Consider the following 20,971-nt stretch of genomic DNA (forward strand, 5'->3'; position numbering starts at 1 on the left):
ACTGCTGTCCATGCATCTTCATGAATTCCTTTAATTTTATGCATCATCAACACCTTCCACATCCCATAATAATCTGGATCTAACACCAATAAGTCTTTTTCTATGAATAACATTGATTGTGCCTCCATGTTCTTCTTCCCAAGATCTTCACCGGTTTGTTGAGTCAGACTCTGCACAGATGCCTGCTCTGATACCACTTGTTAGTGTAGAAGAGACAAGAGACACACAATTTTTAACGAGGTTCAGCAAATGCCTACGTCCTCAAACTTTGTTGGTAATACTTCTTGAGCACAATTACAGTTAGTGCTCAATATTGGACTTACACAAACCTAAGATCTTTTCTTAGCTTGTTCCCAATCTATTCCCAACCCACTAAGAGATCCCTAAGATCAATAACACTGACCTACACCCAGGACTCTCACTTAAAAACAAAAACCCTCACCCTTTTCCCCCAAAGATGCCAAAAGGCTTACAAGGTTTTTCCTCTCTTTTTCACGTTCTGAAGAGAAAGTTTCTAAGTCCTAGACCCTCTATATTTAAGGGATTTCGTGTCTCTCCCAAAGCTAAAAACTTTCCTAAAATCAAGAGGAAATATTCCATTTAACTTTATTCTTTGTTAAACGAATATTTCCTTTTCCATTAAATTTTCTAAATATCTTTAAGCTTCCTTTTTCATCGTGCTTTACCTCCAAGTAATTTCTCAAAACGTGCCTTAAGTATATCTTCATAAATCTTCAAAACCAAGACATACAAACAAAATCAACATGCCTCTAATTCTTTTTTATCAGACAGACGCTTGTGCATACATCAGACGCTTGTGCCGAGACAGAAGCTTGTACATAATATTTTCTACAGATTCCTGAACTTCATCTTCAACTTGAGCTTGCCCACATACACTTACACTATTTGGGTAAAGGTGCACGGTGGCGGTGGCCGAGGTTTTAAAATTATAATGACGAGTGGGACTCATAATTTTATAGGTTAGAAATTTTGCTTTTTGAAAATTATCATATTCTTAAAATATTCATTAATCCGTATGCAGTACAGAAATAGTTAATCACTCACGTTAGGGATATAGCAGTGTGAAGATATGGAGGGGTCGGTTCATTCAACAGAATGACCCGGTGCAACTAAAAAAAAATCTTATTTTTTTTATCAAATTATAAGATAAAAGAAAGTAAAATATGTCAAATAAAAAGAAAAAGAAAAGTAAAATACATTGAGTTTTGTATTTCATTGGGTTTATTCATTTGTTTATTAAGTTTGAACCTCAAAATTAAACTTAAAAATATAAATTTGAGAAGTTTTTAGATATAAATTCAGCATAATTAAATATATATATATATATATATATATATTATGAAAAGATCACAAAAATTTGGGCTTAATTTAATGGTCCCAGTGCAAATGCACTTGTTGCACATGTGTATCGCCAGGGCTAGATACGATAACTACATTGTATAAAGCTGGTCGGATAAACTCATATAGGTTAGATTTACTTGTCTACTCGATAGGAAAATATAGTTGGATACTACTTTGATCGCAGTGGCTCATGAGTTACGAATATGTTCGGTTAGCGCTTACCGAGTTGTGCTTGAGGCTCACCACTCTCGGTAGTAGACTACTAGTAGTAGTACAAGACGCCAACCGAATTCATAAATTTAGTCCTGTTTGATAAATTTGCAGTTAACCATACTTCACTGTCTATAAAATGATTGCTCTTCGAAACCAATCGTTTAAAGTATTGTAGCACTATGAATTAAAAACGTCGTCGAGTCGTTTAAAATATGTTTAGTTTAATTAATTAAAAGCCGACAGAATGATTTCAACTAAATACTGATTATAAATATTTTTCTCATCATCTTATTACAAAGAAAATATTGATACTTGCGTGTAATACGGGATTCACCTAATCATTGAATAGAGAGAGGCTTTGGTTTAAGACACACCATTATCATGGTCCATGGATTTGGATGCTTAAGAAGCGTGAACTTGTAATTCTTATTAATTCACAAGAATATGTTAACAACTATAAAAATGTAATAACTATATACAAATTGCATAATGCATGTGGTGTATTGTCGTATATCTCTATTGTTTTTGTATACTAATGTCAACAACATTTCTTCCGTCCTCACATGGCATATACCATTATTAGTCAATTTGTTATAGGATGACTTTATAAACAACTCTTTGCAGATCTGTCTTTGACTTTTTGTAATATACATTTAATTTACAATCGACCGTTATATAGTAATTGGCTTTGATTAGTAATATTGCACTGCCGTGGTATAATGACGATCAACTCATGTATTCATAATATATTCCGTATTATTCTCGTCGTAGTGTTCATCTTCCATGGCTCTTGTTATTCCGAGAAAGGTACAATATTGCTTTCCTATAGATACCATTCAATGTGTGATGATGATATGTTGGATTCTAGTATTCACTTCAATATTTATGTTTTTTTAATTTTGTTTTGGGCGTAAAGCCGGGCATTATACATTTATGAAAGATGCTACGTTGGCACCAAAGCTAGCTCGTTTCGACTACATAATCATCGGAGGAGGAACCGCAGGTTGTGCATTAGCCGCAACGCTCTCTCAAAACGCTAATGTTTTGGTTCTTGAACGTGGTGGCTCGCCCTATGACAATCCCACGGCCAGTGATATTGGCAACTTCGCCAACACACTCTTAAGCAACACACCGAATTCGTGGTCGCAGCTCTTCGTCTCCGAGGACGGCGTTTACAATACACGGCCACGTGTCCTCGGTGGAGGCTCGGTGATAAACGCAGGATTTTACTCGCGTGCCGGGGATGATTACGTGGAGGAAGCTGAGTGGGAGATGGATGATGTGAAAGCTGCTTACGAGTGGGTCGAGAAGAAACTTGTGTTCAAGCCACAAGTGATGGGATGGCAATCGGCACTCAAAGATGGGCTTTTGGAGGCTGGTGAATTTCCGGACAACGGTTTCACGTACGATCATATCTATGGGACAAAGATCGGTGGTACGATCTTTGATCGTGCTGGTCATAGACACACGGCGGCGGATTTGTTAGAATATGCTAATCCGGACACGACTGTTGTTTACTTGCAAGCTTCTGTTCACAAGATCCTCTTCACCACCAATGGTACTCAATTCATATTCACAATTGTTTTTTTTTTGGTTGGACATAATCACATTTGTTTTAGGGGTTTACCGAATAAACTGATTTTAATCTTTTTATTTTCTGAAAACATTTTTTTTATTGTTATATCACTTTCTAAAAGTTGTAATATAGTATTAATATATGTCTAGAGAATAAAACATAAAAATGTTATTTTCCCAGAGAAAGAAGCATTTTCTATATAAAAAAATTCATATAGAAATTAATAAGTAATTTTAAATTAAGCCAATTAATGATAGTTTGTTGAAAGAAAAGAAAAACGTGTTTTTAAACTCTAGCTAGACATTGAATTGGTTGATAGATTATGAGTTATGGTTTATGAGTACTTGGTTGATAGCTAGACATTGAATTGGTTGATAGTTAATGGTCAAGTATTAATGGACAACCTGATTTTATTGACTTTTTTTTTTTCGTTTTCACTTAATTTATGATTTAGTTAATTTAACGAATGATTCTTAGTTAAATTTACTTGAAACAAAAATCAACTTTAAAATGTATAAAACAGGTAGCCAAAAAGCAAAAGCGTACCAAGTGATATTTGAGGACGCAAATGGAGTGTTCCACAAGGTAGAGCTAGCAAATAACGCAATGAACGAAGTGATCTTGTCAGCTGGAGCCATGGGTAGTCCGCAACTGTTGATGCTGAGTGGCGTGGGTCCTGAAGCCCATCTTGCTGCTCGTGGCGTGAAACCACTCGTTCTAGACCACCCCATGGTTGGGCAGGGAATGGCTGATAATCCCCTTAACCCCTTACTCATCCCTTCTCCTCAATCTTTAGAAGTATCCCTTGTACAAGCTGTTGGGATCACAAAGTTTGATAGTTACATCGAAGGTGCAAGTGGTTTGAGTCTCTCTTTTGATTTGACCCGTAGGTTTTTCGATGGTGTTTTAAATCTTTTTAACGAGGTATATATATAACATAAATATATTTAAAGGCTTATAAGTTATAAGATTATATTTTTTTTATTTAACTATGGTACGTTTATGCAGACAAGCCATACTACGTCTAGGAAAGTCCTGACCAAGTCTATCGTAAACTTTTTAAAACCCTTGGATCTTGGATTGAACGTGATGATCAATGGGGGTATAATAATCCAAAAGGTAGATGGACCAGCCTCGAGAGGACACATGGAGCTCCGGAACAGTAACCCTCACGATAACCCTTCAGTGACATTCAACTACTATCAAGAACCAGAGGATTTGAACAAGTGTGTTGAAGGGGTTGAGACCATTATTAAAGTGATAATTTCCAAGGCTTTCTCGAAGTACAAGTACCCTGGTGTGACCGTGCGTGAGTTGTTAGGTCTCATGTTGGGCCTTCCCACCAATCTGAGGCCGAGGCACTTGAGCTCAGTTTTCGACTTGAAGCAGTTTTGCATCGACACTGTGATGACTATATGGCATTACCATGGAGGTTGCCAAGTTGGAAGAGTGGTTGACAAGAATTACAATGTCATAGGCATTGATGCCTTAAGGGTCATTGATGGATCCACATTTCTTAAGTCTCCGGGGACTAATCCCCAAGCCACGGTCATGATGCTCGGAAGGTAAGCACCAAAACCATCACAATATCCATAAGGAATATATGATTATATTGTTGGAAACTGAAAAATGATTGTTAGACTACTATGTTTAGGTACATGGGGCAGAAAATTCTTAGGGAAAGGGCCGCTTTCCACGAAAAATAGCAAGAAGCCTAAGGTTCTAAATTGAGATTGTTGCTAGGTGAATTTGCATTCTTTCTGGACCAAACAATGAGAGCCCAATTGTTGTGACAAGGTTTGAAATATTTTCCTTTTTTGTTGTTGATTTGTAGTAGTTAATACATTGCATTACAAGAACCAAAAAGGGAAAGAATAAGAGAGGAGACGAAAGTTTTTGTATCTGTCAAAACTAAGACATTTAAACCACAAATCCTACCTATTAGGATTGAAATGGTATAATCTCAAACTGAGGAAATAACAAAACGAATAAGGAAGAAATCCCAAAAGAATACGAAGGTAAGACGGGCACTTCACGCTGCGTTGGTAGTTTTGTGTTGTACAAGATGTGAAGTTATTTACAAAGAACGAGAGAGTGGTGATTGATGTTGATTATTGATTTATCCTTTTAACTCAAACATTTCTTATTTACTATTTGCAAAAAAAGTGTTAATCTTTTTATTAATCTGAAGTTGCATTGTTAGCTTAAGTTGATGTCTTTCTTTGGTTTTAACTTTTAAGAGGAAGCAATAAAGACTTTAATTAGTTTAATTATGGTACGTACTGACTATTTGTTTTTCTAAAATAAACTGTTTTAAGAGAATTTTTAACTCAATGGCAAAAGTTGAATGATATTAAGAAAATAGCAATAGGAGCAGATAAATTATTTGTTAATTGTTATTTAAATTTGGACAAGTTTGGATGATTTTATATTTGATAAATTTAACGCTAATATAAAAAAATATATAGAAAATTACTCATACCGTAATAATATTTTTATGTTCCGATGTTATTTGCTACAGAAAAAAAAACTTTAGAAAACTAAGTAATAACTGTGGTTTCTTGATTTTGTGTGTGTATCTCAGTACGAAATCGTTTGGTTGTAAGAAAAAAACCCATAAATTGGGGAACTAATCAAATTTGAACAAAGGGCTCATACTTCATCTTGTTATATATAGTAGTGTTTCTTTTAATCTCCAAAAGATATAGAACATTGGGAATCTACTCTTAAACTGCGCGCAATGGATTTTCATATTTTTTGTTTTATTCTGGTCATTTTTATATTCCACAGCCCATGTTATTCCGATAAAGGTACAAATCATATATAATAGTTAATTAGTAGTTACCATTCATCATGGACAATTGGACATGTTCAATAACATGTCACTCCTGATACGTTATGTTAGTTTATAAAAATTGTCTAACGTCAAAACAGGAAATTACGGATTTATGAAAGATGCAACAGTAGCACCAACTTATGCTCGCTTCGACTACATAGTCATCGGAGGAGGAACCTCCGGTTGTGCATTAGCCGCAACGCTCTCTCAAAACGCAACGTTTTGGTTCTTGAACGCGGCGGCTCTCCTTATGACAATCTTGCGGCTACCAATATCGAAAACTTCGCCAACACACTCTTAAACACCACACCAAAAGCTTGGTCGCAGCTTTTCATATCCGAGGACGGCGTTTACAACCATCGTGCCCGCGTCCTCGGTGGAGACTCGGTGTTGAACGCTGGGTTTTACTCACGTGCCGAGGGGTCTTACGTGAAGATGGCTGGATGGGATATCGATGAAGTGGAAGCTGCTTACGAGTGGGTAGAGACGAAACTTGTGTTCAAGCCACAAGTGATGGGATGGCAATCGGCACTTAAAAATGGGCTTTTGGAAGCTGGAGTGGTTCCATACAACGGTTTCACGTACCTTCATATCAATGGGACTAAGATCGGCGGTACGATCTTTGACCCTGCCGGCCATAGACACTCAGCTGCAGATCTATTAGCGTATGCTAATCCGAACGGGATTGTTGTCTACTTGCACGCTCTTGTCCACAAGATCCTCTTCACCACCACTAGAGGTAGTTGATGTTTATATAGTTTCATATTCACATCTTGTTTTTAATTTTTTTATAAACTTTGGATATGAAAACTCTGTTTTGGACAGAAGGAGAGAGGCCTAAGGCGTCCAGAGTAATATATCAAGACGAGAATGGAGTGTTCCACAAGGCAGAGCTGGCAAAGAACGCAATGAACGAGGTGATTTTGTCTGCGGGAGCCATTGGTAGCCCGCAACTATTGATGATGAGTGGTGTGGGTCCTAAGGCTCATCTTGAGTCCCATAGGGTGGATCCGGTGGTCCTCGATCAACCCATGGTTGGGCAAGGGATGGGAGATAATCCGATGAACGCTGCGATCGTCCCTTCTCCTCAACCTGTAGAACTGTCCCTCGTACAGGTCGTTGGAATCACTAAGTTCTATGATTTCATTGAAGGAGGAAGTGGCTTAAACGTCTCTTTTAACTTGACCCATAAATTATTCGATGGTATGTTGGATCTTCTCAACCAGGTACAATATATTATAAATACACTTAAAAAGTTATTATAACTTGTTACTCAAATCATGCATGAGACTATATGTTTGCCTTTCTTCATGACGCATTATGCATGCAGAGGCTTCGATTGAACATAATTGAAAATGCGGGCGTGGTCTTCCACAAAGTAGACGGACCGGTCTCAAGAGGTTACTTAGAACTCCGGAACTTAAATCCAGATGATAACCCTTCAGTGACATTCAACTACTACCGAGAACCAGAAGATCTTAAGAGATGTGTTAAGGGACTTGAAACAATTATTAAAGTGATAAACTCTAATGCCTTCTCCAAGTACAAGTACCCAGGTGTGACGGCACGTGAGCTGCTCAATGTCATGTTGGGTCTTCCCATCAATCTGAGGCCAAGGCACGAGACCTCATTGTTCAACTTGACGCAGTTTTGCATTGACACAGTGATGACAATTTGGCATTACCATGGAGGTTGCCAAGTTGGAAGAGTAGTCGACAAGAATTACAAAGTCTTAGGCATAGATGCCTTAAGGGTCATTGATGGATCCACATTTCTCAAGTCTCCGGGGACTAATCCACAAGCCACGGTCATGATGCTCGGAAGGTAAAGTACGCTGATACCAAATGATCATGTATGATTCTTGGAGAGATATATATGATTGTTGGAGTGTTATATGTGTAGGTACATGGGGCAAAGGATTCTTCGAGAGAGAGCTGCTTTTCGAGGAAAATATTATGATTATTCGATCGTTTCTCCAACTAAATGAGACCAGTATTGGCTATTCATCGTCCAAAGAAGAAACTCTAAAATATTCCTTTGTTTTCTCCAATCAGAGACCGTAAAGCAGAATCAGTACTGTATATTGTATCACATATTTTCATGAATAAATAACATATACTAATACTGATTTTACGAATAAATAAGATCAAAAATCTAGTTAAATCAATTTCACAAATACAAATATAATTCCAGGTCAGTTTACATCAATGTGTGTGTCACCCACCATACTACACAAAATATATACATACTTGCTGAAGCTATAACTCGATGCTCATATGCACCGACCACGATCTGGGCTTATATGGGCCTAAATTGGGCTTGAAATAAAATGGTCCGAATATACGGTTCAATAAGTAAACCGGAATAAATATCAATTTATTCAGAGTGGTGGGGTCAACTCAACGCAAACGCATTCTCTCTCTCCATCGTCAACGATTTGTTAGGGTTTATCATCGAGGCGGAGGAGGAGAAGCGATTTCTTAAAAAAATCGACTCTAATGGCTGACGAAGATTACAACGAAGTCGATGACTTGGGGTATGTAATTCTCCTCTCCTGCTCTCTCTCCGTTTCCTTATGTGTATTCATTATTTCTGTGACTCGATTTCAAAAAGATTCGATTTTTTTTTTTCTCTCGACGAATTCGTAAACGATTCAGAGCAGAATTTGGATTAGTCTATTGTCTCTAAATTAACAGTTTTTATAAATGGGTTTCTCTCGATGAAACCTTAGCTTCGGTTTTGTTCGGCTTAGCATTTAAGGTAGAAACCCTAGTTTCATCGGCGTTTGATTGAGAAAAAAGCGACTTTGTTTTGTTACTATCTAAGCTTTTTTCTAGTGAAATCTCAGACTGGTTTCTTGCTAATTGTTTGATTGTGGGACTTTCAATTGCAGATATGAGGATGAGCCAGTGGAGCCAGAGATTGAAGTAAGCTAAAGTTTCTTTCTTTGTAGAAGAGACATTGATGTTGCTTATTATTATACAACCTTCTGTTTCTGATTGTTGTTGTGTGTGTAGGAAGGAGTAGAGGAAGATGCTGATATGAAAGAGGAGGATATCAATGGTGAGCCAATTGAAACAGAAGATAAGGTTGAAACGGAAGCTGTACAACGTCCACGGAAAACGTCCAAGTTTATGACCAAGTATGAGCGTGCACGTATCCTCGGTACTCGTGCTTTGCAGATTAGGTATGGTTCTTTGGTTTCTTCCCCTTCAAATTTCATGAGTATCACATTCACAACTATGTACTCCTTATCTAGGAGATCTTCATTTTGTCAAGAAATTATCATCATTTTTGTAAAAACCTTGTTGAGAGTACTTGGGTTAGTTAGACTTAGAACAATCTTTTGTACTGTCAAGAAGGCTCGAAAAGTTTGATTTACTGGTTTTTGTCTGATACAGCATGAATGCTCCTGTCATGGTCGAACTAGAGGGTGAGACTGATCCACTTGAGGTATGTTATTTCCTTGTTGTTGTTTTCTGACATGTTCTGTATGTCAGTAAACTTATATTATTCGAAGGCTTGAGCTAATTTATTATGATTTGGCTGTAGATTGCAATGAAGGAGCTTAGGCAAAGGAAGATTCCATTCACTATCAGACGCTATCTACCTGATGGGAGGTGAGCATTGCAACAATCTTAATCAAAAATTCAGAGTTTTTGAGCTTATATTCTTCTCTATCTTCACTTGATCTCTTCTTTTCTTGTGACTAACTGTATGACTCTGAATCAGTTTCGAGGAATGGGGAGTTGATGAACTGATCGTTGAAGACTCGTGGAAGCGTCAAGTCGGTGGTGATTGAGAATCTGACCAGAGAGTGAGAGAGAGAGAGAACTCTGTATGTATTTTGCTTGCTTTTGCCCTCATATGGATGTTAAATCTCTAATACTTTAATTACTGAAACTTATGTGTACTGCCGACTTAGTTGTTGGTTTTAATATTCCGAGACTTTGCAAAAACCAGAAGTCCCAAAGTTCAGTAGTTCCAGCATTATTATACATAATAGAAACAGAACATGGACAGATGTACACATTCAGCCTATTTAAGTTCATCATACATTTGATTAAATCAATTCCAAGATCAAGATTTTTCAAAGCAAATGTCTCTAAGTAATATCTTATGATTCATCATCCTTTTTGCGGTAAGTTGCCCTCTCTTGAAGAATCCTTTGGCCCATATACCTACACACATAACATCAAAACAATCATTTAATCAAATCTTCAACATATGTTGGATCATTCGATCATTTGTTTTATGCATTTATGATCTACCTTCCAAGCATCATAACCGTAGCTTGAGGATTAGTCCCAGGAGACTTTAGAAATGTGGATCCATCAATGACCCTTAATGAATCGAGCCCTAAGACCCTGTAATTCTTGTCGACCACTCTTCCAACTTGGCAACCTCCATGGTAATGCCAAATAGTCATCACAGTGTCAATGCAAAACTGCTTCAAATTGAATGCTGAGGTTAAGTGCCTCGGCCTTAGATTGGTGGGAACGCTAAGTATTAAATCGAGCAGGCCTTTTATGGTCGCGTCCGGGTACTTGAATTTGGAGAATGCCTTGGAATTAATCACTTTAATAATGATGTTGATCCCTTCAACACACTTCTTTAGATCCTCTGGATCTTGATAGTAGTTAAACCTCACTGAAGGATTATCATCTGGATTTGTGTTCCTAAGCTCCAAATGACCTCTTGAGACCGGTCCCGCGATTTTCTGGAGGATCAAACCGGCTCTCGTGGTCGCATTCAATAGAGGATCCATGGATTTGAAAAAATCTGTAATGGATTGGGTTGACAATGTTGGAGATGTGGTACTAGCAGTACGACTTGCCTGCATCTTACACAACGAAAGAAGACAAATTTAACATATAGTTTCATGGATATAAATAACAAAGTTATATAATAACTTTGAGTGTGTAAATAATATAATATGTTATACCTCGTTGAGATAATTCAAAACACCATCGAAAAATTTACGGGTCCAACTATAAGTGAAGATGACGCCACTTGCTCCTTCAATGTAACTATCAAACTTTGTGATTCCAACGACTTGTATTAGAGAAACCTCGACGGGAGTAGGAGAAGGAATAAAGATTGCATTCATCGGATTATCTCCCATCCCTTGCCCTACCATCGGATGATCTAAGACCACCGGTTTAATCCCGTGAGCCGCGAGATGAGCCGTGGGACCTATACCGCTCAGCATCAACAACTGCGGGCTCCCGATAGCACCCGCCGACAATATCACCTCGTTCATTGCGTTCTTCTCTAACTCTACCTTGTGTAACACTCCGTTGGCGTCTTGAAATATAACTCCGTATGCTTTTGGCCTTGGCCTTCCTGTCCAAAACGTAGTTTTTGTATCTTTTAGTGGAAGTGGACATATAAAACCAAACCAAACTAAATCTAAACTGTATAGTGTATAGATGACTACCCCAATTATACTTAAAGCTCTCATTTTTTAATCTACAACAGCTTAATATGGTTTATATGACCACCCTAATTATATATGACCGTTTCTACAAATAATATAACAAAGAAAAATACAAAAAAACAAAAAAAACAAATGTGTAAAAGAATCAAATACCTTTGGTGGTGAAGAGAATCTTGTGAACAGAAGCGTGCAAGTAGACAACAATGGTCTCCGGCTTAGCATATTCCAACAAATCAGCCGCAGTGTGTCTATGACCAGCACGGTCAAAGATCGTACCACCGACCTTAGTCCCGTTGATATGATCGTACGTGAAACCATTATACGGAAACTCACCAGCCTCTAAAAGCCCATCTTTTAACGCCGTTTGCCATCCCATCATGGGCGGTTGAAACGCTATTTTTTTCTCGACCCACTCGTAAGCAGCTTCAACTTCATCGCTCTTCCACTCAGCCTCCTTCACGTACTCATCTCCCGCACGTGTGTAGAACCCGGCGTTTAACACCGAGCCTCCACCGAGGACGCGGGCACGTGTGTTGTAAACTCCGTCCTCGGATACAAAAAGCTGCGACCACGATTTGGGAGATGTGTTTGAGAGTGTGTTGGCGAAGTTTCCGATATCTGTGGCCGTCGGATTATCGTAAGGAGCGCCGCCTCGTTCGAGAACCAAAACGCTAGCGTTTTGAGATAGCGTTGCGGCTAATGCGCAACCGGAGGTTCCTCCTCCGATGATTATGTAGTCGAACCGAGCGAACATTGGTGCAAGTATTGCATCTTTCATAAAACTGTAATAGCCAGCTTCACGTAAAAAAATAATAATTTTCACGATTTATTAATACGATAAGTTTCAAATGCTAATTAATATACATCGTCACACATTGAGTGATACGTAAAAAAAACAATACCTTGATCTGGAAAACACAAGGCATGGGAGATGAATGTTACGACGAGAACAATGCGACCTAACCATAATATTTGTAAACCCATTACGGTGAAAGATTATGTTTGAATATTTTATATTTAGATTAGAACAAAAAAATAAGAATAGGTTTGATGGAGTTTATATAATAAGATGATGCATGAGCCTCTTTTCGTTCGTCTTTATGAGAGGAAGCTTTTATGGTTCACCAACACTTATTTATTGGTCCTAGATTCATACAAAGATTTTAGGGTCTTGGTTAATTTTTTTATTTTTATTTTTAAATTAAAGAAGGGATGTTCTTGTTTCTAGTTATGTGAATCTTTGCAACTATATAAATTTCCCCAATCGTAATATATATGAAGTCATAAAAGTAGTATTAATGGTCGATGAAAGTCGTGACTCATCAACAATTAGAATTTGTTTATTCTCTTACATGTAAAGATTTTATCCCAACTACCACTAATGAGTAATGACAATATGCATAAAAAATCTTAGTGCACTACTTCTTTTTACAAATTACATACCACAAAAGAAGACATTTGAAACACATTTTGCATGTATTTTATAGCAATATAGGTTTAAGAACTTTGATAGTTATTCAATCATTAATATGTAGATCTACATAAAGACCTTGAAAAATGGTTGTAGATTTTAGAGTTGATTATGGTTTAAGTTTCTCCAAAAATCTACTTAATAGCTAGCCAATCAAGATTTTGAGAAAAGTGAATTTCTTATTAAATAGGAAATATATATTTTGATGGTTTTTGTCAATTTTCAAAGAAAAACTAAAATCTATATTTCATTAGCTTTATCTTTCTAAGGTAACTTGACTTTTTGATATTTTTTCTTCATTTATTTTTTCTTAAAAAAAAGTTACCAAAAAATCTAAAATCCAAAAACAAAAAAAAAAACAAAAAAATCCAAAAACCATTGAAAAATCATGACCAAAATAGTTAAAATACAATGATAGTTTTATGTGTAAATTTGTATATTTAAACAGTACTATTCAAAATGTGCTATCTATCTACCCGAATTCCATAAATTTATTACGAAATACATAATAAGCAGTTGCCAGTTGGGGAATGTACTAATGTCCCTTGTTAAGAGAAATAAGAGTTAATGAGTTATGCAAAAGTCACTTAATTGCTAATTTTGTTATAAGTTTGAACTTGGTATGTGTCTAAGACTGAGAGCATAACAAAGTTCACAACACCGTCAAAAATAGAAAGAAGTTAGCTCCAACTACGGACTGCCCACTACTTTGTTTATATATAAGGGATACGTTTATTCAATTCTCTTCAATACTAAGTTTTTGCTTATAAAAAACGTGCATTTTTCATTAACTGGATTATATAGTAATCTATTCATAGGAATGTTTATGAGTTATGATGGATTTAGTGGTTCAGGGATCTAAACGTATCGAGTAACGTTGGAATGACATCTACCAATCGATCTATCTAACTTTTCTGAGCCTACCTTTTGTTGCCGGGTCTCAATTTACTGATTTTTTTTTTTTTTGAAATTTTAATTTCTTTGTTTTCTTGTTTCTCTTCTTTTGTTTTCAATTCTCTTTTTATTTTTAGTGGATTTTTTTCCAAAACTTCAAGTTATTTGTTAAGTTTTATGGATTTTCACAAAATGAGTGGACTACTGGACTGACATATTTTTTACACGATATATCTCTTTTAATTTCTACGAAAAGCCTTAGAATTGCTGAAAGAAAGGTTATGAAAACCGCCAACTACAGGTTTTTTACAAATACAACCATCGATTACTCTTGATGGTGTAACTTTCCCCATAGTCTTTTTTTTTTAAAAAGTTCCCCATAGTCTTTCTTTCAGTGGAATAAAAAAAAATCATCTTTCACTCCTCCATCTTTGCATAAAAGTAAAAGAATTTGTGAGTATTGAGAGGAATAAGGGAAGATTTTACCAAGCGTCGATAGCTCAACTGGTAAAGAACCGAGATATTGCACTTCGGAAGGGATCATATAAAACGATTTGGTCCGTGTCATAAGGGTATGTACTAGCCTACGTCCATAACCTTCAAAAAAAAAAAGGAAAAATTTCAAATCTCTTTAGTTGCAACTTACAAGAGGAAAGAGCAGGCCAAGTTTTGGGCTGATTATTACTCAACCTTTTGGGCTTATGCTGCTTCTATAAGCCCATTACGTAATTTAGTTAAAGTTTCGCTTCTTCTTCTTCTTCTTCTTCACTTCCGATTTCTACTTTATCCGATCAGATCAGCGCCGGCGAGAATCTAGAGTAAGCTTCTTCTTCTACTGAACAAGCTCGATTTTAACTATCCTTAAGATTTATTAGTATCTCAATTCGATCTCGATTACGTTCAGTCATCGTTTCAAACTTTTGTTTCGATTTGTCCATTTTGCTGTGGGATTTTGAACTCGTTAGTCTGTTGATTTTGATCTTAATCAGTTAACTAGCTATGTTAATCGAACTAGAATGAGATTATCTGATAGTACAGTGAAATCGATTTGGAGTCGTAACCCTAATTTATTTATGTGTGTGTATTTGAAATGTGTTTATAAGGTGAAGAAGAAGAAGAAGATGAGTGTGAAGTAGTTAAAGCTGCTAAAGTATACCGTGACCTACTCAAAGCAGTGGTGAAACATATTGGTAAAGAAGACCACAAGTCTCATTTCATAGACTTTGTTAAGCAAGAGTTTAGGAACAATGCTGCAAACTCGGAGAAGATGAACCTCGCCCGCAACTACGCTTATCTTCTCAATAGCATTCATTCTCACAAGGTGAAGTCTTTTTTAATGGTTTGGTCTTAATCACATTGGCATTTGTGTTTTGGAAAGCATGATCTATATATCTAACTGATCAATGTAAACTTGGATATGTAAACTTGTTGTTGTAGGAATTGCTGTTCTCATACAACATTGCGGTTGATAGAACTGAAGAAATGAAACGTGTGCTTAATAAATCTGCAGCGAGTGTAGGTCTTCGTCTTCCCGAGGTTTACGAGTCTTGATGATATGCAATGCTTACGCGTTCGTTCCTCTCTTTGTCTTTCTTGGAGATGAGCTGTTCTGGCTGGTTTCTTCACTTCTTTGGACAGATCTTGGGTTAATTTTTTTGAATAAATGTGATACTAGATGTTTGCCAGAGAGCTCTTTCCTTTAAGCCTCTTGAGTATTGACAAACCCGAGATGTGCGGGTTACAATTTTTGTTGTGTTGTACCTCATTCGTATTGGCTGCTGAGCAATATGTGTACCAAGAACATATTTTTGTTCTTGATATCTTGGGAGGAAGCCACCAAAGTGAGAGAACTCAGTAGCAATTGCAAATTCTGATATAAAGACGGCAGCCAAAGTAAATGAAAATAATCTTCCTTAAAATCTTCTTGTTCTCCTGTAATCAAACTAGTTTTTTTGAATTCATTAATATGCTCTTCTGATATTGCTAAATGTTATCCACTGCATAAGAGACCATTGATTACTTGAAAGCTATTTTGAGGCACTTGTTCTTATCATGTCTATATTTGGATGAAGAGTAGAAAATGCCAAAATGGTAAACGAAGATTATGATGAGAAAGTAGATATTACTAACCATCGGGGTTTTATCCAAAATATCTAAAAGCCACCCACCGCTTGTGTTTGCTTATCTGGTTCTTGTTTGTTTTTCTCTATTTATTTATTTAGTGGGGACTTCGATGCTGACCCTTTTATTTTCTTAATCATTCTTGTAAGGCTCTGGTTCTGGTAGCTTTGGCTTAATCTAATAGCTGAGATCAATAGAGAGCTTTGAGCTGAGCATAGCAGAGAAGAGTTATGGGGAAAGGAGGGATGTCTCACGGAGAAGGCTCAAAGGTTGGAGAAGAGAACATGGCTGCTTGGTTGGTTGGTATCAATACCCTTAAGATCCAACCTTTTCCTCTTCCTTCTGTTGGTAAGACAATAATTTTCTCTGGGATTTAATTTAATTGGATTGTCCTGTTATCTTTGGTCCAAAGCCATGGAAACTGATAGATTTATGTTCATACAAAGGTCCTCATGATGTGAGAGTTAGGATGAAAGCTGTTGGTATTTGTGGAAGTGATGTTCATTACCTTAAGGTACTTGTGATATAATCAGAGAGAATCTTTGGTTCTTTTCTTTGATTTTTTTATGGCTCTTGACATTGGTTTTTGATTGGTGTAAATGTTACAAAACATAGACCATGAGATGTGCGGATTTTGTGGTGAAAGAACCGATGGTGATGGGACATGAATGTGCTGGGATCATTGAAGAAGTAGGTGAAGAAGTGAAACATCTAGTGGTTGGTGACCGTGTTGCTCTTGAACCTGGGATCAGTTGTTGGAGATGCAATCTCTGCAGGGAAGGAAGATACAACCTTTGTCCAGAGATGAAGTTCTTTGCAACCCCACCAGTTCATGGCTCTCTAGCTAACCAAGTAGTTCACCCTGCGGAGCTATGCTTCAAATTGCCTGAGAATGTGAGTTTGGAGGAAGGAGCAATGTGTGAACCACTAAGTGTTGGTGTGCATGCATGTCGTCGAGCTGAGGTCGGCCCTGAAACAAATGTCTTGGTAATGGGAGCTGGACCTATTGGCCTTGTCACCATGTTGGCCGCTCGGGCTTTCGGTGTGCCTAGAATTGTTATTGTGGATGTTGATGAGAACCGTTTATCTGTAGCCAAACAGCTCGGTGCAGATGGGATTGTTCAAGTGACAACAAGCTTAGAGGTTCTTTACACTTTTTTTTACTTGTCAATCTTTCTGAAACATATGTGTGCTCATTGTCTAAAGATAAGAACCCGTCCCCTTTCACTTTTGCAGGATGTTGGTTCTGAGGTTGAACAAATCCAGAAAGCTATGGGGTCAAACATTGATGTGACATTCGATTGTGCGGGTTTTAACAAAACCATGTCGACAGCATTAGCAGCCACTCGGTGTGGTGGTAAAGTCTGTCTTGTTGGAATGGGTCATGGTATAATGACTGTCCCTCTCACTCCTGCAGCTGCAAGGTAACCTCTTTTGAGTTTTTACAATAACCATTAAAGTAAGAAACTCTGAAAACCATCGCATGATCCACAAGTAAATGTGTTATTTTGAGACAGGGAGGTAGATGTGGTAGGTGTATTCAGGTACAAGAACACATGGCCTTTGTGTCTTGAGTTCCTGACAAGTGGTAAGATTGATGTAAAGCCACTCATAACCCACAGATTCGGTTTCTCTCAGAAGGAAGTGGAAGACGCCTTTGAAACCAGTGCTCGTGGGAGCAATGCCATCAAAGTTATGTTCAATCTCTGAAAACAATCTATGCTTTCTGAGTTTCTGTAATAATGATGCTTCTGTAACTTTGTTATCAACTCTGAATCTCTCATGAATAGATAAATCCATTATGACAAATTGACCATACAATCCAAGCGTTACAAGACAAATGCTGAAATTGGACAAAAAAGGACTTAAATTCTCCCAATTCTGCCTCAAAACTCCCAACATGAGAAGATCTTAGCCACTGTCCATCTCATCAGACCTTGGCTTCTACTAAGAGGACCTCAACAAGAAATAAAAATTTCCAACAGATCCATATATAATGGTACAAGAAAACCGTAGAAAACAACTCTTTGACGATCGCATCAAACTTTCTCAAGACGAAGCCGTGGTTGGTTCAGTGCACCATTTCCACACTTTAACTTGACCAGTGCCGTCACCCGTGAAAAATATGCCCCCGGGACCTATCTGGATCGCTCGTATCTCTTGCTTTGCAAAGATTTTTCCCCTCTCCGTAAATCTAATGAACGAAGCTAAGCTTATCAGAAAACGAGGAGGAATTGAAGAATTGAGACAAAAAAAAGTTGCAAGTCTTACGATGGTAAGTCGTAGAGGCGCAAGGTATTGTCGTTGCAAGAGCATAACAAAACTGGCTTGGCTTCTGCATCATGTACACCACATAGAGCTAACACTCCCTGAATCCAGTTTAGACATTGCCAAAATTTATTAGTTAATAGTTACATTACATATAGATTAGGATCATAAAAGAGGATAACACATTCATAAGAGACACCATACATGTTCTTCTTTGTGAGTGTATGTCACTTCCAAGTTGCCACCTTCGCCTGCAGCCCATATCTACAGCGGAAAAACACATCAACAAGAGAAGAACGAAATTTCCAAGAAAAGTTATGAAGTTAAAGAAAGAAGAATTAACCTTAACAGTGTTGTCCAATGAACAAGACAAGAGAAACTGATCCCAGCAAATGAGAGACATCACAACTGATGTATGATCCGTGAGTGTTTGTATACACTGAAGATTATCCAAGCTCCAAACCTATATTAAACAAAGAACATATAAACCAAAGAGATTAGCTCAAACGAACAAAAAAGGGAGTTTTAAATTCAATGATGATATAAGTACTTACTTTTATAGATTTGTCCATGGAACCCGAATAAAGTCTGTTTGCCCCAACATATAATGTAACAACTGCAAGTGTGTGGCCTGTCAGTGACGCCGCTGGTTCAAAGCAGTTAGTGGCAGTATTATATCTCCATGCCAAAATAGAGCCATCCTGAATATAAAGTAAAGAGCTTGTGACTTACTATACCAAAAGCCGCCATATTTCGCAGAGATTTCAGTACACAAAAACAAAATCACTTGGAATTTTACCTGTGTACCAGCGAAGAGAAGATCAGTTCCCACAACAAGAGAATAGACTTGGCCAACAGGTCCATTTAGACTCTGGTCTGCATTGGTTTCAATATTCCACGCCTGTATCAACAACAATGAGTCAATGAGATATTACCCAACAAGCATCTAAGAAGGGTTCCTCGATATCTATTGTGACAGTCAAAGAAAAGTAATGCTAAGAGGAATCCTACTGAGAACTTGCCTTAACAAGATTTGGCATGCCAACCAATAGCCACGGCCCTTCACTAAGCACACAGCCAACTTCCCCACCAAGTTTGAGTACTCCTGTACACTAATCAAAGAGAAAACAACAAATCCACAGTAAGTAAACTTGATAAAGACTTTCACAAGTTCGGTAATGCAATCCTCATCTACGATCAGGATCACCGAATTAGACACTTCTTTTCCTAATGTGACAACTAAGACACCAAGTGCCATCAGTATATCTGTACTCATTACTCTACTTGTGACAAAATTACATTCTCTTGAGTCACTCTACATCTTAACCAAACAATGATAACTATTCGTTAAACAATCCATTCAACAAGAACATCCACTGGTTCGCCTAATGCCTAATGCCTAATGCCTAACTAAGCAAATCTATCATTGAGGAAAGCTTAAAGCAAAAAAAGGTCCACTAAGCAAAACCATACCTGTCCAGAAGCACAATCCCAAACACGCAAGGACTCATCTTTACTCCCAGTATAAAGCTTATCAGAGCCAGAAGGCAAAGCAATACCACTAACAAGCTTCTCATGACCATCAAGCTGAGTCAACAACGAGAAGCTATCTCCTTTACTCCAACAATGCAAGTATCTACATTTATCACCATAACTGCAATTCCCATCTACCCAAAAGTTGCAAACTTTCTCAGTCTTCGTCACCGTTCTGTTCCCACCAAACCTCCCCCAGCTACTACTCGAGTTCCCATTAAACCCAGGTCCTCTCCGGTGACTCGGACCCGCAAAACCAGATTCCTCAGCTACCCTTTTGTTCGTATAACCCGGACCCTGACCTTGACCCGGACCAGGACCCGGTAATTCTCTATGTAGATAAGGGCAAGGAGAACGATTACAACGCCCAGCTCGCCAATGGAAACAAACCTTTTGTCTTGTATCCGTTGGTGCCATCGAACGATTTGACCCACCGCCACCACCGCCTCCGCCGCCGCCGAGTCTATTGAAGACTCGTTTGTTTCCTCCGTTCAAATCAAAATCCATGCTTTTTTTTTTGCCTTCTCTCTCTATATATAGATTACAACAACAACACCAGCAACGGAGACAAATTAATACAAGAAAGAACAGGACTTTAGCTCTATAGGTTGTTTCAAAACCTGATCACGTATAGATTAAATCAAGCGGCAAAATTGGAGAAAACCCTAGAAAAGTTAATTACCAAAAGAAAAAAAGAATCTCGAACAAGTAGTGATGAAATTTTCAAAATTTGGGATTGTTGTGAATGTGTGAACTGTGAATTTAAATGAATGGAGAGAAACTTGAAGTAGATTTGGATTTTGGTTTATAAGCTTTTCGGGGATCTTCGTGGAGAGGACAAGAACTAGTAGAGAGAGAGAGAAGAAAGAAAGTGAAACACCAGTCGCGTCAGCTTGACGTCTATTGTGTAATTATAATTTTACCCCTATAATGGGTCTATTTTACATAATTACTTTTTTTAATGTTTAATCTCGGTTGATACCGGTTCTGATTTAGACCGGAACAACAAAACCCGGTTGATTTGAGAAAGTTCATTGACTTTTTTAGGTCTTTTGAACTTTTTGGTATACAATTTTTTATTGCTCTTTCCTTAGATTTTTTTTTTAAGATCATAACAAGTTGTTTTTAACATTCTTTACTATTTTGTAAAATAATATTTTATAATTATTTTATAAATATTATTTTACAATAATCTACTCAACTCAAAGAGAGGAAGAATTTAGCGAGGGGAGACTAGTTTTTTGTTTAAAAAACAAA

At 37.4% G+C, this 20,971-nt stretch overlaps 6 protein-coding genes and 1 pseudogene across 6 annotated transcripts; 5 read left to right on the top strand and 2 right to left on the bottom strand.

Moving 5' to 3' along the window:
• On the top strand, window positions 2,494-4,949 carry LOC104761198 (protein HOTHEAD-like). Its single transcript, XM_019239887.1, has 4 exons — window positions 2,494-3,133; window positions 3,675-4,075; window positions 4,160-4,716; window positions 4,806-4,949. Exons 1-4 carry the CDS (start codon window positions 2,509-2,511, stop codon window positions 4,855-4,857), a joined length of 1,635 nt encoding a protein of 544 aa, XP_019095432.1. The 5' UTR covers window positions 2,494-2,508; the 3' UTR covers window positions 4,858-4,949.
• LOC104761199 lies at window positions 5,840-8,113 on the top strand (annotated as a pseudogene).
• LOC104761201 (DNA-directed RNA polymerases II, IV and V subunit 6A) lies at window positions 8,368-9,946 on the top strand. Its single transcript, XM_010484241.2, has 6 exons — window positions 8,368-8,523; window positions 8,881-8,914; window positions 9,005-9,174; window positions 9,389-9,440; window positions 9,540-9,607; window positions 9,720-9,946. The coding sequence occupies exons 1-6, from the start codon at window positions 8,486-8,488 to the stop codon at window positions 9,787-9,789; spliced, it is 432 nt and encodes a 143-aa protein (XP_010482543.1). The 5' UTR covers window positions 8,368-8,485; the 3' UTR covers window positions 9,790-9,946.
• LOC104761200 (protein HOTHEAD-like) lies at window positions 9,862-12,486 on the bottom strand. The gene is made up of 5 exons (XM_010484238.1): window positions 12,330-12,486; window positions 11,581-12,222; window positions 10,933-11,333; window positions 10,259-10,830; window positions 9,862-10,168 (listed from the first exon to the last, which is right to left on the bottom strand). The coding sequence occupies exons 1-5, from the start codon at window positions 12,409-12,411 to the stop codon at window positions 10,105-10,107; spliced, it is 1,761 nt and encodes a 586-aa protein (XP_010482540.1). The 5' UTR covers window positions 12,412-12,486; the 3' UTR covers window positions 9,862-10,104.
• On the top strand, window positions 14,809-15,605 carry LOC104763386. The gene is made up of 3 exons (XM_010486763.2): window positions 14,809-14,824; window positions 14,896-15,113; window positions 15,230-15,605. The coding sequence occupies exons 1-3, from the start codon at window positions 14,809-14,811 to the stop codon at window positions 15,341-15,343; spliced, it is 348 nt and encodes a 115-aa protein (XP_010485065.1). The 3' UTR covers window positions 15,344-15,605.
• LOC104761203 (sorbitol dehydrogenase) lies at window positions 16,008-17,722 on the top strand. The gene is made up of 5 exons (XM_010484243.2): window positions 16,008-16,261; window positions 16,360-16,427; window positions 16,529-17,056; window positions 17,150-17,337; window positions 17,431-17,722. Exons 1-5 carry the CDS (start codon window positions 16,144-16,146, stop codon window positions 17,621-17,623), a joined length of 1,095 nt encoding a protein of 364 aa, XP_010482545.1. The 5' UTR covers window positions 16,008-16,143; the 3' UTR covers window positions 17,624-17,722.
• On the bottom strand, window positions 17,692-20,591 carry LOC104761202 (zinc finger CCCH domain-containing protein 63). The gene is made up of 8 exons (XM_010484242.1): window positions 19,655-20,591; window positions 19,204-19,293; window positions 18,981-19,082; window positions 18,736-18,882; window positions 18,525-18,644; window positions 18,386-18,445; window positions 18,185-18,282; window positions 17,692-18,107 (listed from the first exon to the last, which is right to left on the bottom strand). The coding sequence occupies exons 1-8, from the start codon at window positions 20,219-20,221 to the stop codon at window positions 17,963-17,965; spliced, it is 1,329 nt and encodes a 442-aa protein (XP_010482544.1). The 5' UTR covers window positions 20,222-20,591; the 3' UTR covers window positions 17,692-17,962.

This window comes from Camelina sativa, chromosome 18 (genome assembly GCF_000633955.1).
Source record: "Camelina sativa cultivar DH55 chromosome 18, Cs, whole genome shotgun sequence".
NCBI classification, from domain to species: domain Eukaryota; kingdom Viridiplantae; phylum Streptophyta; class Magnoliopsida; order Brassicales; family Brassicaceae; genus Camelina; species Camelina sativa.